Here is a 15,199-nt window from a genome sequence, read left to right on the forward strand (position 1 = left end):
TACAGAAAAATCTATAGCTGCTTTTAACTCTGAATCCTGTTTAAGTACTAAGGAGAAATTTTTTTTTAAATTAAAGGCAGTCGACTGCTGTACGCATTCTGTTCAAGATTTTTACTTGCATTCAGGGGGAGAGATGGGGTGAAGTACACTTACTCCATCTTAACCAGAATTAAAACCTTAATAATTTTATTACATCAATATTAAAATTCTGTTCAGCAAAAGATACGACACAAAGCTAATAGATAGCTGACAAAATGGGAGAAGATAATGTCTAAAACCAACAAGCAGATTCATAGAATGAACGAAGTACTTCTGAGTATCGATGCCATGGGAATTTTCAGACAGGTCCATGAAGGGAGGAAAGGAGGAGGGAAGAGGAAGAGAGTGATGTGGGAGAAGAACCCATATTGATTCTACCCCGATACTCAATAAATGTACTTTTATATTTTTATAAATGTAACTGAGCAAAGGATACTAATAATGATAAAGTATGAGCAAATTATGTACACAAGAATATAGCTGTGTCATGTTTTCAGAGCCGGTTTTGAGAATGACGAAGACGTAAAGACGTATTATAAAAATGGTTTTTAGAGGCCTTGAATCCTGTCTCTTGAGCTTCTAAACGTTCCAAGTCCCTGTACTTACACATATGGTATATTTACATAAACACAGGACTGGTCTTCTAAGAGAACAATAGCAACCTATTTTGGAAGAAATTCTTAGAAAATTAATATTAAAAAAAAAATACAGATGGTAACTTGTGCCAAATTATTGCACAACAGCATTTTTATTCTTTAAATACAGTAATGTTATTAGAATAGAAAAGAGGAAAATTATTCCATTTCCAAGGCTTGATAGGGAATTCTGAAGATGCCAAATAAATGATTGCTCAGTGGCTGACTTACTGATAATCAGCAATAACAGAAAAATTAACTTTTAATAAGGACCAAGTGTCACACGTAGTGTAAGTACTTTACACGTACATGATCATGCCCTCACATATCACCCCTCTGAGAAAGGAGCTGTCATGAGCTCTAGCCTCCCCCTGAAGAGTAAAGTGCGGGAAGGACAAGCCCAAGGCACTCAGGTTTCAGAGTCAGTCAGTGTGACTGCAGAGCCTTCATGCTTCTATACTAAGTGGAGAGAGATAGCACAGCTCCCCTTTTCTATTTCCTGTCAAGAAGTGCGGCTCCTTAGAGAATAAGATTCATGTTCTTGGTTTCTCCCCCTCCTTCTAGTTTGCTAATGGTGTACGATTAACCGTAGCACATTCTCATTGACTGTCAGCCCTACTTCCATTTATTAAACAGATCAGTGTTTCCAAAAGCTCATATCCTTCCCCTTGCATGCATGATGCTTAGAAAATCTACTTCTAAATTTTCACTAACCAAATATCAGTAGAGACTATACACATCGATGTAAACTCAGATCAGAATCCACTCTTGGGGATATGGGCCTGATAAGACCTGGTCTGAGACCAAGGCATTGTCGCTATTTCTTTTCCTCATGGATTATTCAAGGTGAACTCAATTAAATTTATATAAATCTTCCTCTGCACCGACGCTGTAAAAGCGTTCTATTGATCTCAGCCTGCCTGTCTGTTTCTTTGCACTCACAAGCAGTAGGCAGTCTTTTTTTCTCCACAGCTCTAGGGAACTTTTAAGTAGGTCACAATATTCTATTTCTACTTGAAATAATCTAGTTGGGTTTTCTCCTGTAAAATGCATATGAGAACCTGGAGCCATCCACTGGTGAAGAGGTACGTTGAAGCTAGAGAAACCTAAATACTGAGTCTCATCATCAGAGATCACTAGTCTGTTTTCCATCCCTCAGGTGTTAAAAGACTTGTTGTTTACAATTACCCTGAAAAGGAATCATACTTATGTAAGTCTGATGTCCCAAGATAACTGCATCCTTCTTATGACCTGCAGCATGTCATAATTAGGCCGAAAACTTTACACCTCAGAGGTGTTTCAAAGCTCTGTGTATGATAACATTCTTTAGTCTTCTAATTACTGTTTTCTATCCTAGCCAGCCTTTTGTCTACGCTTTTGACTCATGTATTTAATTATGGAGATGATCGCGTTAGAAAGCTGTGGGATGGAGAGTAGACCTAGCTCCCCCTCATCCCCTTGATTTGGAAACTACTCCTTCCCTCCACACATGAAACATCCAGAAGCTGCTGTGTTTTAAAAACATCTCTGACCTCTCGGCTGGGGTGGATATTTTTCAAGCTAGGGATCAGAGACCCTCCCAGGATTTTTAAATTCGATGCAAGAAAGTGTGTGAGGCAGCCTCTGTCTGGTGGTGGAAGCTGTAATGTGAATTTCAGACAGGTGGTAACTTTGTTTGTTGTCCCATGAAAGACATGGTATTCCCTGAGACAAAATGAGGCTGATCTACCAACATCAGAGGGTACAAAGTCCTATGCCCATTCAAGTCTCCAGTTCCCGCTATGCCTCATTCTTACCATTCCTGCATTCTATTGTTTGGCTTCTGTCCTTTGCTGATTTCGCCCACTATTGAACATCTAAAATTGAACACAGAGCCCAGCAATTGAAGTGTGCCATATTAAACGAGTAGGTAGGTAGATCTACATTTGTGTCTGTATTTATGTCTATTCCTCTATATGTCTATTGAATGACTGTTGAATTACCTGAGTGGTCCCAGTTATTCCAGTAAATTCCCCTTTTAACCTAAGCAGGATATTTGCTACTACTAACAGTTCTGACCTCCACGATAACCTAAAACAACTACTGCAGACATTAATTAGAAACCTCTTTTATTTTTCTAAATTGGAAGAAACAAGGAGAGTATCAATCAGAGTGGTCTAGAAAACCTGGGACATCAATATGCCAAAATGTGAAATGAAGGATATCGAGTCTGAGAGCATGCGGATGGCTGTTAGCGGGCTCTCCTTTCCCTCACTACTTCTAGTTATGAAGTCCACGTTGGCAATTTACTTAGTGTCCTGCGACAACAGACAACAGAGACCCTTCCTCCCAGAACTAAGAAGTCACAGCAATTAGGTCAACAATGGAATGCATCAACCCCTTTAAGACATGCTTTATTATTTCATGGATTTAGATAAAATCATGCTTCCCCAAGCCTATATAATACAAGCCAGACTAGGTTGTAAAGAACATGATGAGTCATTCAACAAATACGAACCAGCTATGATGTGCCAGGCACTAGGCCAAGCACTAGAAATATATCCGTGTGCAAGAATGTCCAGGTCCCTGCTCTCACGAGGCTTACATTCTAGTGGGAAACAGGAATTAAGCTATAGACATGTAATAACTCTATGTTACATTTATGATGGGGCTATGACATAAACAGAGCACTCAGAGCACCTGTGTGCGTCTGTTGGAGGGTCGAATGCTTCGGACAGGTGATCAGGCAAGACCTGTCTGAGATGCGGGCATTCAGGCTAAGATTTGAAGGATGAGAAAGAGTGAGCCATGTGAAAAGCAGTGTTAAAAGGAGAAAGGAAGTGGAAAGGCCCCGAGGTGGAAGAAGAGGGAGGTGCCCCAGCCTGTGTGGTAAGCATGGAGTAGAAGGACTGGAGATGAAGCTGGAGACAGGAGCAAAGACCAGGTCTTGCAGGGCTGTCTAAATGTGTAAAAAGTTTTATTTGGGGGGCAATGGGATACTGCTGAAAGGTTTTAAGCAAAACAAAAGGGGGGGGGGTGGGTCATTTGGAAAATGCCAATCACTTTGGCTTTAAGGTGAGTAACGGATTCAGGAGAGGCAGGATGGTAGCTTGTTTGCGCTGTTATCAAAGCAGTCTGGCCACAGACTGGGTGGCTTATAAAAAAAAAACAGAAAATGTATTGCCCCCAGTTTGGGAGGCTGTAAAGTCCAAGATCGGGATGCTTGGTGTGGTCGCCTTATGGTGAGGACCCTCTTCCTGGTTCCCAATCGGTTCCTTCCTGCTGTGCCTTTCACCGTGGAAGGAGCTATTTAGCTCTTTGGAGCCTTTTCTCGAAGAGCACTAATCTCATGTCATGAGGCCTCCACCCTCAAGATTAAAGCACCACTCAAAGGCTCACCTCCCATTACTGTCACCTTTGGGGGTTCGGATTTCAGCATAGGAATTTGGGAGGGACACAAACATTCAACCACAGCAGAGACCAAGAGTGGAGAAGCAAACCCAGGTGAGAGAGGACAGTTGCTTACCCTGGAGGACTGTGAAAACAGAGAGCAGTTGATGGATTATAGATATATTATGGTTGTAGAACTCAGGAATCTCAATAATCCGGGAGTCGATTGACTACTTAACCCAGGATTTTCTGAACCTTGGTAGCTAGCTAACAGTATCATCTAGGGAGCTACCAAAAATGACTGTTGAGTCCCAGCCCCAAAACTTAGAATTCAGTAGTCTGAAGTCCAGAAGTCTGAACTTTATGTACCCTTGAGAGATTCTGGCACGAGGCCAGACTTGAAAAAGTCTGGATTTGTGGTTTTATTCCAGCTGACTTTTATCCCCAAACCCTGCTTTGGGCTGTCTCCTCACATCCTCACATGGCCAAGCCTGTGTACTCATCTCAAAGCAGGAATGACTCCTTAAGAATCAGCAATGAGTGTCCCAGATTTTGGCTTCCTGACAAGCAGGTTCAGGCCCTGTAGACAATCTAACCTCCAATGGCTTGGTGAAATGAGCTCTGCTATTGAACAGACTAACTAACTCTTACTAACCTTGTTTGGGATATTTAACTTTGTTGAGAAAGTTTCCCAAAAATGTATGGTTCTATCATCTTGTAAAAGGCAGAATAGCTGTCCTTTGCATAGGCATTGTTGGGGTCCTTCTGCACGTCACAGGGCCCTCATTATGGTAGTCTAGAACTGGAGCTGCTGAATTAAATTGGCCTCAAACAGCAGGCTCCCAAAGGCAAAGGCTAAGGGGAGAGTGGGCTCTCTGCTCCTCATTCTGTCAGGTCTTCAGTAGTTTCACACCCTTAGCAAGCCACCAAAAAGACATGCATATACCAGGTGTCTGGGTGGCTCAGTAGGTTAAGCCGCTGCCTTCGGCTCAGGTCCTGATCCCAGGGTCCTGGGATCGAGTCCCAATTTGGGCTCTCTGCCTGGGCGGGGAGCCTGCTTCCCCCCCTCTCTCTCTCTGCCTGCCTCTCTGCCTACTGGTGCTCTCTGTCTGTCAAATAAATTTAAAAATCTTAAAAAAAAATGCATATACCACATAAAACAGATGGTCTGTGCCTACCAAAGGAAAAAGAGTTTCCTAATCACCACCACCCCACCTTTGCTGCCCTCTTTTATGGAATCTCTTTTATGAAAATTCTGGAACTATCACTGGCCCCAGGAAGGATTTGAAACCAATCCAAATCCTCCTCCATATATACTAGTGCAGAGATTAAATTTCTACTAATTTTGTTTTTTTTCTGTTTCAGGCCAGGATGGAGTAATAGGGACTAAATATGTATTCTCACCTGAAAAAAACAAAAACTGGGAAAACGTACATAAAAAATTAAAAACAGCTTTTAGGACACTGGACATTGGACAACGTAAGACAATCATCTCCAAGAGGTGGGAAACAAACAAGGTGAGACCTAGCAACCGCCCCAGCTTACTGCCTTAAAAAAATTTCCAGGGGTGCCTGGATGGCTCAGTGGGTTTAACCTCTGCCTTCGGCTCAGGTCATGATCTCAGGGTCCTGGGATCGAGCCCCACATCGGGCTCTCTGCTGAGCAGGGAGCCTGCTTCCCTCTCTCTCTGCCTGCCTCTCTGCCTACTTGTGATCTCTCTCTCTGTCAAATAAATAAATAAAATCTTAAAAAAAAAAATTTTCCGGGACATAATGCAGGAAGGGAGAGATGTTGATAATGGTGATGCTTTCATGGGGGTACACATCGGAGAAAATGTATCAAACTGTATGTTTTATTGCAATTTACTGTGTGTCTGTTTTTGTTTTTTTTTTAAAGATTTTATTTATTTGAGAAAGAGAGAGAACACAGGGATGGGCAGAAGAAGAGGGAGGAGCAGGGTCCCTGCTGAGCAAGGAGCCCAACGTGGGGCTTGATGGAGGACCCAGGGATCATGGCCTGAGCCGAAGGCAGACGCTTCACCGACTGAACCACCCAGATGTCCCTGCTGTGTGTCAGTTTTACCTCAACAAGACAAAATTCTACTAAGAGCTTCTTTCCTTGAGCTTCTGGCTTGGTTTCCTATTAAAATGGAAATCCCACTGAAGCGGGAACAGTTTTAAATTCATATCATTACATTATCACACTATGGTGTTCCTAAGAATGGAAGCACAGACTTTCATAGGGAGAGCAAGGATACTACTAGGAAAGATGAGAGAGGATTGCAGAGGGAGAGGAGAGAGGGCATGGGCCCCAGGAAATGCAAGGAAACTTGTGTTGACAGATGGAATTAGCAGGGGCCGGTGGTTCGGTGGAAATGTGTGCTGGTGGCTTTTTCATTGCCTAATAAAATGAGGAGTGTTGCAGGCATTTAGTGGATAAGAGCCAGGGATGCTCTCATCCCACAATGGGCGGGAGTTGTGCATGACAATAAGTGGTCCCACACAGAATGCCAATAGCACCCTCCTGAAAACCCTGGCAGAGGGAATTCAGTAGTGCAGGCTGGTGGTCCCTCCCCCATGCCTAGCATTACGAAGGGGTCTCAGAGTGCTTTCTGAGCTACAGTTTGCAATGCAAAATAGAACACTTACTGCTCAATCCCGTTTTAGCCGGTTAAGTTTCCTGATGTTACAGCTGCAATTATAATCAGAACCTCTGAACCCTTGTGAACACTGACAGGAACACACAGATCATTTGGGGGGGGGTGGTTAAAGATTTTATTTATTTATTTAACAGAGAGAGAGAGCCACTGTTGTACCCGAGTTTTCGCGTCCAACCACCAAGACCACCAAGGTGCCAAGCACCAATGCAATCACACTAGGGTTTATTTGACAAGCTTAAGCTTGGGCCCAAGTATACCTGACACAGCGGAGCAGGGACTTGGACCCCGAGTTTAGTTAAGGCAGGGGTAATTATGGGTTCCTGTTACTAAAGCAGGGTGGGGGTCTCTGGAACCAAAGCAGGATGGGGCTTCCTGGAACTAAAGCAGGTGGGGGAAAGTTCAGCCCTTGGGCACAGGGGTCTGAGATGGCTGTACTTATGCTAAGGCTAAACCTGAGGTGGGATGGCCTTAGTTTTTCTCGGCCTCCACACCCACAAGCAGGGGGAGCCGCAGAGGGAGAGGGAGAAGCAGGCTCTGGCTGACCAGAGAGCCCAATGCAGGACTCAATCCCAGGAGCCTGAGACCATGACCTGAGCTGAAGGCAGATGCTTAACTGGCTGAGCCACCCAGGCAACCCTTATTTATTGATTTTTAATTTTTTTTCTTTAAAATAACCTCTATGCCCCACCTGGGGCTTGAAGTCATGACCCCAAGATCAAGAGCTGCATGTTCTACTGACCGAGCCAGCCGGGAACCCCAGGAAACTCCTTTTTAAGTTTACACCCAGACTTCTCTCCTGCCTACCAGACTGAAAGGTCAATTGTTCAATGAACTGAACCGCACCAGCTGAGGCCTACTAATACCTCAGTCTTTTTTCTTTTCTTTTTTTTTTTTTTAAGAGAGAAGGGGAGAGAGCAAGCACAAGCAGGGGCAATGGCAGGCAGGGGAGAAACGGGCTCCCCGCTCAGCAAGGAGACCTATGTGGGCTCCGACACCAGGACCCGAGATCATGACCTGAGCCAAAGGCAGAGGCTTAACCCACTGAGCCACCCAGGCAGCTTAGGACCTCAGTCTTAACCTGTCTAAACCAGCCTTGGGTTTGCACCCCTCCTGCCTTCCTTATTTCTCTGAAAGGCATCCCCTTGCAGTAACCCCAGCTTGAAACTACAGTGGTTTCTCTCCCATCTCTCTCGTGTTCAGTTGCCAGTCTTGCAGAGTTTGCTTCTGAAATATCTCTCTGTCCATCCCTTTTTCTTTTTTTTTTTTTTTAATATTTATTTGTTTGTTTGACAGAGATCGATCCCAAGTAGGCAGAGAGGCAGGCAGAGGGAGAGGGGGAAAGCAGGCTCCTGGCTGAGTGGAGAGCCTGATGCGGGGCTCGATCCCAGGACCCTGAGATCATAACCTGAGCCGAAGGCAGAGGCTTAACCCACTGAGCCACGCGGGCGCCCCATCATCCCTTTTTCTTTACTCCCTTTACCACTAGACCAATGCAGATTCTCATTACTTCCCACCAATCTGGTTTCTCCTTGCTTCAGTCCATTTGAAACACAACTAGTTATTGTATCAATAGTTTCCTTACAACCTAAGAAAGGACATACAGAGTCTTGACCTGGACTTTAAGACTCTCTCAAGTATGGTCCTAGTTTTACTTTCTAACCTTATACATGGTATTCATGTTTTATTTTTATTTTTATTTTTTTTACTTTTTATTTTATTTTATATAAGCTCAGTGCCCAAAATGGGCTTGAACTCATAACTGAAATCCAGAGTGCATGCTTTGCTGATGGAGCCAGCCAGGCGCCCCCCTGTTGTATTTCTACATCACTGCGGACTGCTTCCCTTTCCTGATACATGCTCCATTTTTTTCCTGCCTCTTAGATTTTATTATCCCTTCCAGCTGCAATATCTCCAACTCCACGTGCACTATTTTTTCTTCAACTGTCACTCTGACATCTTGACTTCCCCCCCAAAACTGAATATAATATAACCTTTCCCCTCTTCAAACTCACTGATGACACTTAGCATGTGTATTCTGTATTATCTATATTTGGGCAAATGTCACATATTCTAGTTAGAATCAGCTTCCCAAGGACAGGGACTATGCCTTACTCATCTTTTGTTTGTTTGTTTTTCTACAGGGCCTAACATAGTGCCCTACACAGAACAAGAGCTCAGTAATTTTTTTTTTTTTTTTTACTTAACTTTAGTCAATTATTTAGTTACATTGTGAAATCTATATATTCCATTGATATGAGAAATATTATATTTCACTATTTAAACTAACTGGATTTGAATTTAGAAGAACTCCCAGAATATCTTCTTCATTATTATATATATGAAATAAACAAAACTCCGTCCAAAACCATTAGTAGAAAAAAAAGCATTAAAATGAGCAAGTTGAAGTATAAGATAAGTTTTGGTCAGCAAGTTAAAAACATACTCCAAACAAAATCTCACCTGAGAGAGGATTCATTCAAATTTCTGGGCTCTTTGCTTCTCCAAAAGACAGAGCCATTAATCTCTTCTTTGACTAAAAAAAAAGGAAAAAAAAGTCATTTGATAACTCATTACATAATTTGATTGAGTTTGTTTAGAAATTATAGTTACACATACTGATTTGATGACTGGTCATAAATCCTTGCAAAAACTTGCAAGTCCTGGGGCATCTGGGTGGCTCGGTTGATTAAGCATCAAACTCTTGACTTCAGCTCAGGTTGTGATCTCAGGGTGGTAAGATCAAGCCCCACATCAGGTCAGTGCAGGTGGGGAATCTGGTTAAGATTCTCTCTCCCTCTCCCTCTGTCCCTCCCCAACCTCCTTCAAAAACAAAACGAAACAAAACAAAAACCTTGCAAGTCCCAAAGTATGAACTGGACAGCATGATGGGACAAAAGGAACTTTGATGGCTTAAGGGGCACCTGGGTGGCTCAGTGGGTTAAGCCTCTGCCTTCAGCTCAGGTCATGATCTCAGGGTCCTGGGATCGAGCCCCTTGTCAGACTCTCTCCTCAGCGGGGAGCCTGCTTCCCCCTCTCTCTCTGCCTGCCTCTTTGCCTACTTGTGATCTCTGTCAAATAAATTAAAAAAAAAAACAAAACATGTGCTTAACTTCAGACTCTTGTAAAAAGTTACTTTACAGTTTGCAAGAATTTCCAGTTACCTTTTCACTCGACTCAGTATTTATTTTTTTAAAGATTTATTTATTTATTTATTTGATAGACAGAGATCACAAGTAGGCAGAGAGGCAGGCAGAGAGAGAGGGGGAAGCAGGCTCCCCACCAAGCAGAGAGGCTGATGCGGGGCTTGATCCCAGGACCCTGAGTTTATGACCTGAGCCGAAGGCGGAGGCTTAACCCACTGAGCCACCCAGGTGCCCCACTGGACTCAGTATCTTAATTTATAAAAAGGAAGATGATAATTATGTGAGTGAAAGTAAGATAATATGCATAAAAAGGACTTTTGTGGTGCCTGGTAGAGTAGTTATACAATATACCTTAGTTTAATTTAAAGTGAAAATCAAAGAGCGAATCATAACATCAAGAACACTGTCATCTCCTCCCAATTATGTGTGTAGTTTGTTTATTTGGAGGGACAAACAGTAATAGTATCTGAGAAGTGTTCTGGATGAGAACCAAATTTACATTTCTGTAGGCTACTGCAAGAGGTCAGTAATGGTCCTCACATTCTTTTTTTGTTTGTTTTTTTTTGTTGTTTTTTTTTTTAAAGATTTTATTTATTTGACACAGAGAGAGAGAGATCACAAGTAGGCAGAGAGGCAGGCAGAGAGAGAGGGGGAAGCAGGCTCCCTGCTGAGCAGAGAGCCCGATGCGGGGCTTGATCCCAGGACCCTGAGATCATGACCTGAGCCGAAGGCAGAGGCTTAACCCACTGAGCCACCCAGGCGCCCCTGGTCCTCACATTCTAAGCTCCAGTGGAAACTCCGTGTTCCCTGTCACCAAATCTGCATCCCTGTGGAAGGGTTGGAGTTAGGGGATGCACAGGCCAAACAGAGACCCGGGGAGAGAAAGAGATAAAGCCCTGCTCCTACAGAGAGTGCCTTCTGGGGATTTCCCTGGCTCTGTCTGCAGCTTCCTTTCTTTTTTTTTTTCTTTTTTTTTTTTTTTTGAGGTTTTTTTTTTTATTTGTTTATTTACAGCATAACAGTGTTCATCGTTTTAGCATCACACCCAGTGCTCCATGCAGTACGTGCCCTCCCTATTACCCACCACCTTGTTCCTCAACCTTCCCCCTTCAAAACCCTCAGGTTTTTTTTCAGAGTCCATAGTCTCTCATGGTTCATCTCCCCTTCCAGTTTCCCTCAACTCCCTTCTCCTCTCCCTCTCTCCATGTCCTCCATGTTATTTGTTATGCTCCACAAATAAGTGAAACCATATGATTCTTGACTCTCTCTGCTTGACTTATTTCACTCAGCATAATCTCTTCCAGTCCCGTCCATGTTGCTACAAAAGTTGGGTATTCATCCTTTCTGATGGAGGCATAATACTCCATCGTGTATATGGACCACATCTTCCTTATCCATTTGTCTGTTGAAGGGCATCTTGGTTCTTTCCACAGTTTGGCGACCGTAGCCATTGCTGCTATAAACATTGGGGTACAGATGGCCCTTCTTTTCACTACATCTGTATCTTTGGGGTAAATACCCAGCAGTGCAATTGCAGGGTCATAGGGAAGCTCTATTCTTAATTTCTTCAGGAATCTCCACACTGTTCTCCAAAGAGGCTGCACTAACTTGCATTCCCACCAACAGTGTAAGAGGGTTCCCCTTTCTCCACATCCTCTCCAACACACGTTGTTTCCTGTCTTGCTAATTTTGGCCATTCTAACTGGTGTCAGGTGGTATCTCAATGTTGTTTTAATTTGAATCTCCCTGATGGCTAGTGATGATGAACATTTTTTCATGTGTCTGATTGCAGCTTCCTTCTTGACTTGCTTGCTTCCCTTTACTCCTCCCTCTCTTTTAATTTTTTCCATTTATTTTTTTTAAGATTTTATTTATTTATTTGACAGAGAGAAATTACAAGTAGGCAGAGAGGCAGGCAGAGAGAGAGAGGAGGAAGCAGGCTCCCTGCCAAGCAGAGAGCCCGACGCGGGACTCGATCCCAGGACCCCGAGACCACAACCCGAGCCGAAGGCAGAGGCTCAAATGAAATAAAAATCGTAAGTGTGTTTGCTCTGTGTTTGACCCCTTTCCTTTCGAACTGATCTGCAAAGTTCTCTTTCACTCCCATGGGTCTGAGAGGAGCCCAAAGCACCTCTGTGCTTAGAAGAAAGAACCCTTTTACCGCAGAGAGCCAAAGGTGATGTTGGAGGGGGTTCTATAAAAAGATAGCTGGAGGCTGTGGGTGGTTTTCTGGCTGGCTGTGATCTAGAGACAGATGAGGTCAACACAGCCCCCTTGAATTCTGGCACAGTTCATCAGATTTGGAGATCACCTGGGGATGTGAGGCCAAAAACCTGATAAGTGGGAAACTGAGGGGCGCTTGGCTGGCTCAGGGGGTATAGCATGTGACTTTTGATCTCAGAAGTGTGAGTTTGAGCCCCATGTTGGGTACAGAGATTACTTAAAAATAAAATCCTTAAACACACACACACACACACACACAAAAGTGGGAAACCACAGCTATGCGGTGACTAATGGAAGGACCAAGCTATAGTGGTCTTCTGACCTTTTGTCTTCCCAGTACCTTCCCTTCTTTAAGGGACTGGCCTCTTCCACAGTATGGCTGCCCCATCTTTATTAAAGTCAAAACAAAATAAAACAAAAACTGCTCTTTCCAATGAAATTAATGATGATTCAGCTCTAGTGCCGCTCACTTGCACAAGTTCCTTCCAGAGTCTTAGGAGAGGCCTTAACAATGTGTGCGCATGGCCAAATGTGTTTTTTTTTTTCCTAAGATTTTATTTAGGAAATCACAGAGAGAGATCACAAGCAGGCAGAGAGGCAGGCAGAGAGAGGGGAGGGAAGCAGGCTCCTTGCTGAGCAGAGAGCCCGATTCGGGGCTTGATCCCAGGACCCTGAGATCATGACCTGAACTGAAGGCAGAGGCTTAACCCACTGAGTCACCCAGGTGCCCCTGGCCAAATGTTTTTATTAAATACGTAAAGGGAAGACATTTTAGCCACAATCATTCAAGACCAAAGGCCCTTTCCACTTCAGTTTTCCTTCTGTCTCACTTCCTCTCTTGTCCATAGAGGAGCATGTTTGTGATTTCTTCTGCCTGCATTTCTTGGGAGTACTGCAATTGTTACGATGAGGGAAACAAAGGCAAAAGAAAAAATTAAATTTCCTTACTATTTACAGCCCATTGGCAAGTCCCTGAAACAGGTAGAGTGACATTCCTCTAGGGATTCAGCTGTCTCAATGTTAATACACGTTGTTAAGGGCAAAAGGCAATCTTAGCCCAACGCCCCCAGGATCCTATAAGTCTTCTTTAACATATAAAAATTCCTTTGGAAACTTCTTTTATTTCTACCCTCCAAGATATATGTCACCAGTCATCCTCCAAGCATGTGACCCACTGATATACATCTGAAGGGTTTCATGACTAAGGTTTAACTAGACAGCAATAAATGACCTTTTCCTAACGACAGCTAGCCCCCTCAAGTTCCTGAAAACCTTGTTTCCAAAATTCCTTAGAGACTTACACTATCCCTAAACCCCTCCCAACTTGAAAGTATGTAATCAGTCCCCCATCACAATCCCAGTGCAGTTCTTTCTGCCCACAGGTCCTGTCCCCATGTTTAAAAACAAACAAACAAACAAATAAAAAAAAAACCAGCTTTTTGCACTGAAGACATTTCAAGAATTCTTTCTTGACCATTTGCTCTGAATCCCAACATTTCCAGATCAATTGTATTTGGTGTCTTGACTCTTTTTCTTAAGGAAGGCTCTGCAAATTGTATGAGTTTTTAGTCCCCACAAAATCTGGATCCATCCCTATCCGAGCTGTAGCTGAGTGGTCTGGGGGTGGGCTCTGACCCAAGCTGGGCTGATCAATGTCTCCCTCTAGGATTGTGACATCTGGACATGAGAGGCAGAGCTGGGAGTCTTTGAAACTGGCCATATTGAGAAGAAAGTCCCTCACAGGCTGTTCAGGCCCAGGAACAGGCCCCCAGGTTTCTGGTCTTCCACTATTGGGTTTCTTCTGTTCCCCTCTTGATTCCCTAAAAGACTCAAAATCCTTCAATAAATTCTCTTTGGCATTAAGTTAGGCAGAATGAGTTTTTTCTACTTGAAAGTGAAAAACCTCTACTAACTACATAAGTTTAAGACCCCGGTCATCATAGACACTTCTAATAGTAGGCTTTTCACAAATGTGGGCACTAATTGTGATACAAATAATGCCTTTGATCATTGCTGGAATTAAGTAGAATGTATTAGCATTTGTGGCACAGAAGTCAGCAAGTCTGAGCCTCTTGCCTCAGGACCACATATTACAGACTGTCAGGAACGTGAACCACAGGGTCCTGGGTATACAACTATACCGCAGGCATTTTGGAGGAGAGCTGGAAGGAAATGGAGCACAGCACTGTGGGCTTGCTGGGAGGGGAGAAGAAATCACTGAGTCTTTTCTATTAGGAAGCTGATATTACCTAAACAGTCAGCCTTAACTGTCTCTTCAACCTGATTTCATGCAGGATCACCAACCTTGAACTTTCTCTTTTGTGGGTGAGGACATCATAGGTTAAGACAAAAAACAACTTTAGGGTCTGCGTCCCTGCCCCTCTCTATGTTAGCTTTAAGTTTCATTGGTAACAACGGTGTTACCATTGATGATCTTAGGATCTTAGGATCATCTGTGCTGTCCACCGAGAAATGAAGTACAGCTTGATCTCTGTTTCTACATTGGCTAGAGGGGCTGGTCCCCTACATGCCAGAGGCCAGAGTCTGGCAGGTGTAATGAAAAGAGAGCCTGATTACAGATAACAGATGACAGCGTTTTCTGCCACTATGTTCTCTAGGGTGCACACAGCAACCCACGGTCTTCCTCAGTAGCTTAGATATGAAGTCCTTCTCCCATTTAGCACGGTGGATGCCTGGCGACATGTTCAGTAGTGTTGATCAGCTGAGGCACATTTTTAGAAAGGACACTACCAAAAAGATGCAGTGCTTTCTTAATTGCAAGAGGTCTGATTATATTTGTCAAAACCCTATTCCTATGGGGAAGATTGCCAAGCCTATGTAAAAATGATCCACTAAACCTGAGAGACTCATCAGCCCCTTGTTTTCATTTTCTTCCACCTCAATCATTTAAAAAAATATGTAGCTTTTAGGTATAAAAGACAATCTTATATTTGTATAAAACCTGGTTCAGTGTATGTGTCATCAAATTATGATGTTTCACTCTGTTTTGGGGATTAGTCTACTTCATGTTATGCCAATGTTTCAAAAGATACCACCAAGGCCATTAAAGTCTTTTCTATGCATCTAGAGCTGCAGTGACTGATTCTATAGCTACTAGACACCTGTAGCTA

General features: G+C 43.3%; 1 protein-coding gene and 1 long non-coding RNA gene across 3 annotated transcripts in view; one reads left to right on the plus strand and one right to left on the minus strand.

Annotated features, from left to right (window-relative positions):
• The window catches only part of LOC123947186, a 120,055-nt gene that overhangs the window by 71,833 nt on the left and 33,023 nt on the right, over positions 1-15,199 (plus strand). The window contains exons 4-5 of one of the 2 annotated variants that reach the window (XR_006819717.1): positions 5,409-5,560; positions 11,732-11,787. This is a non-coding gene — a long non-coding RNA (uncharacterized LOC123947186). Of the gene's footprint in view, positions 1-5,408; positions 5,561-11,731; positions 11,788-15,199 lie in introns of those variants that run through there. The other variant, XR_006819716.1, reaches the window with a different exon arrangement.
• Positions 1-15,199, minus strand: part of C7H12orf56 (chromosome 7 C12orf56 homolog) — a 95,827-nt gene that overhangs the window by 41,895 nt on the left and 38,733 nt on the right. The window contains exon 3 of the mRNA XM_046013227.1: positions 9,163-9,235. Within this exon, the coding sequence (XP_045869183.1) occupies positions 9,163-9,235 (73 nt within the window). The remainder of the gene's footprint in view (positions 1-9,162; positions 9,236-15,199) is intronic.

The sequence above is a fragment of the Meles meles genome, chromosome 7 (genome assembly GCF_922984935.1).
Source record: "Meles meles chromosome 7, mMelMel3.1 paternal haplotype, whole genome shotgun sequence".
NCBI lineage: Eukaryota > Metazoa > Chordata > Mammalia > Carnivora > Mustelidae > Meles > Meles meles.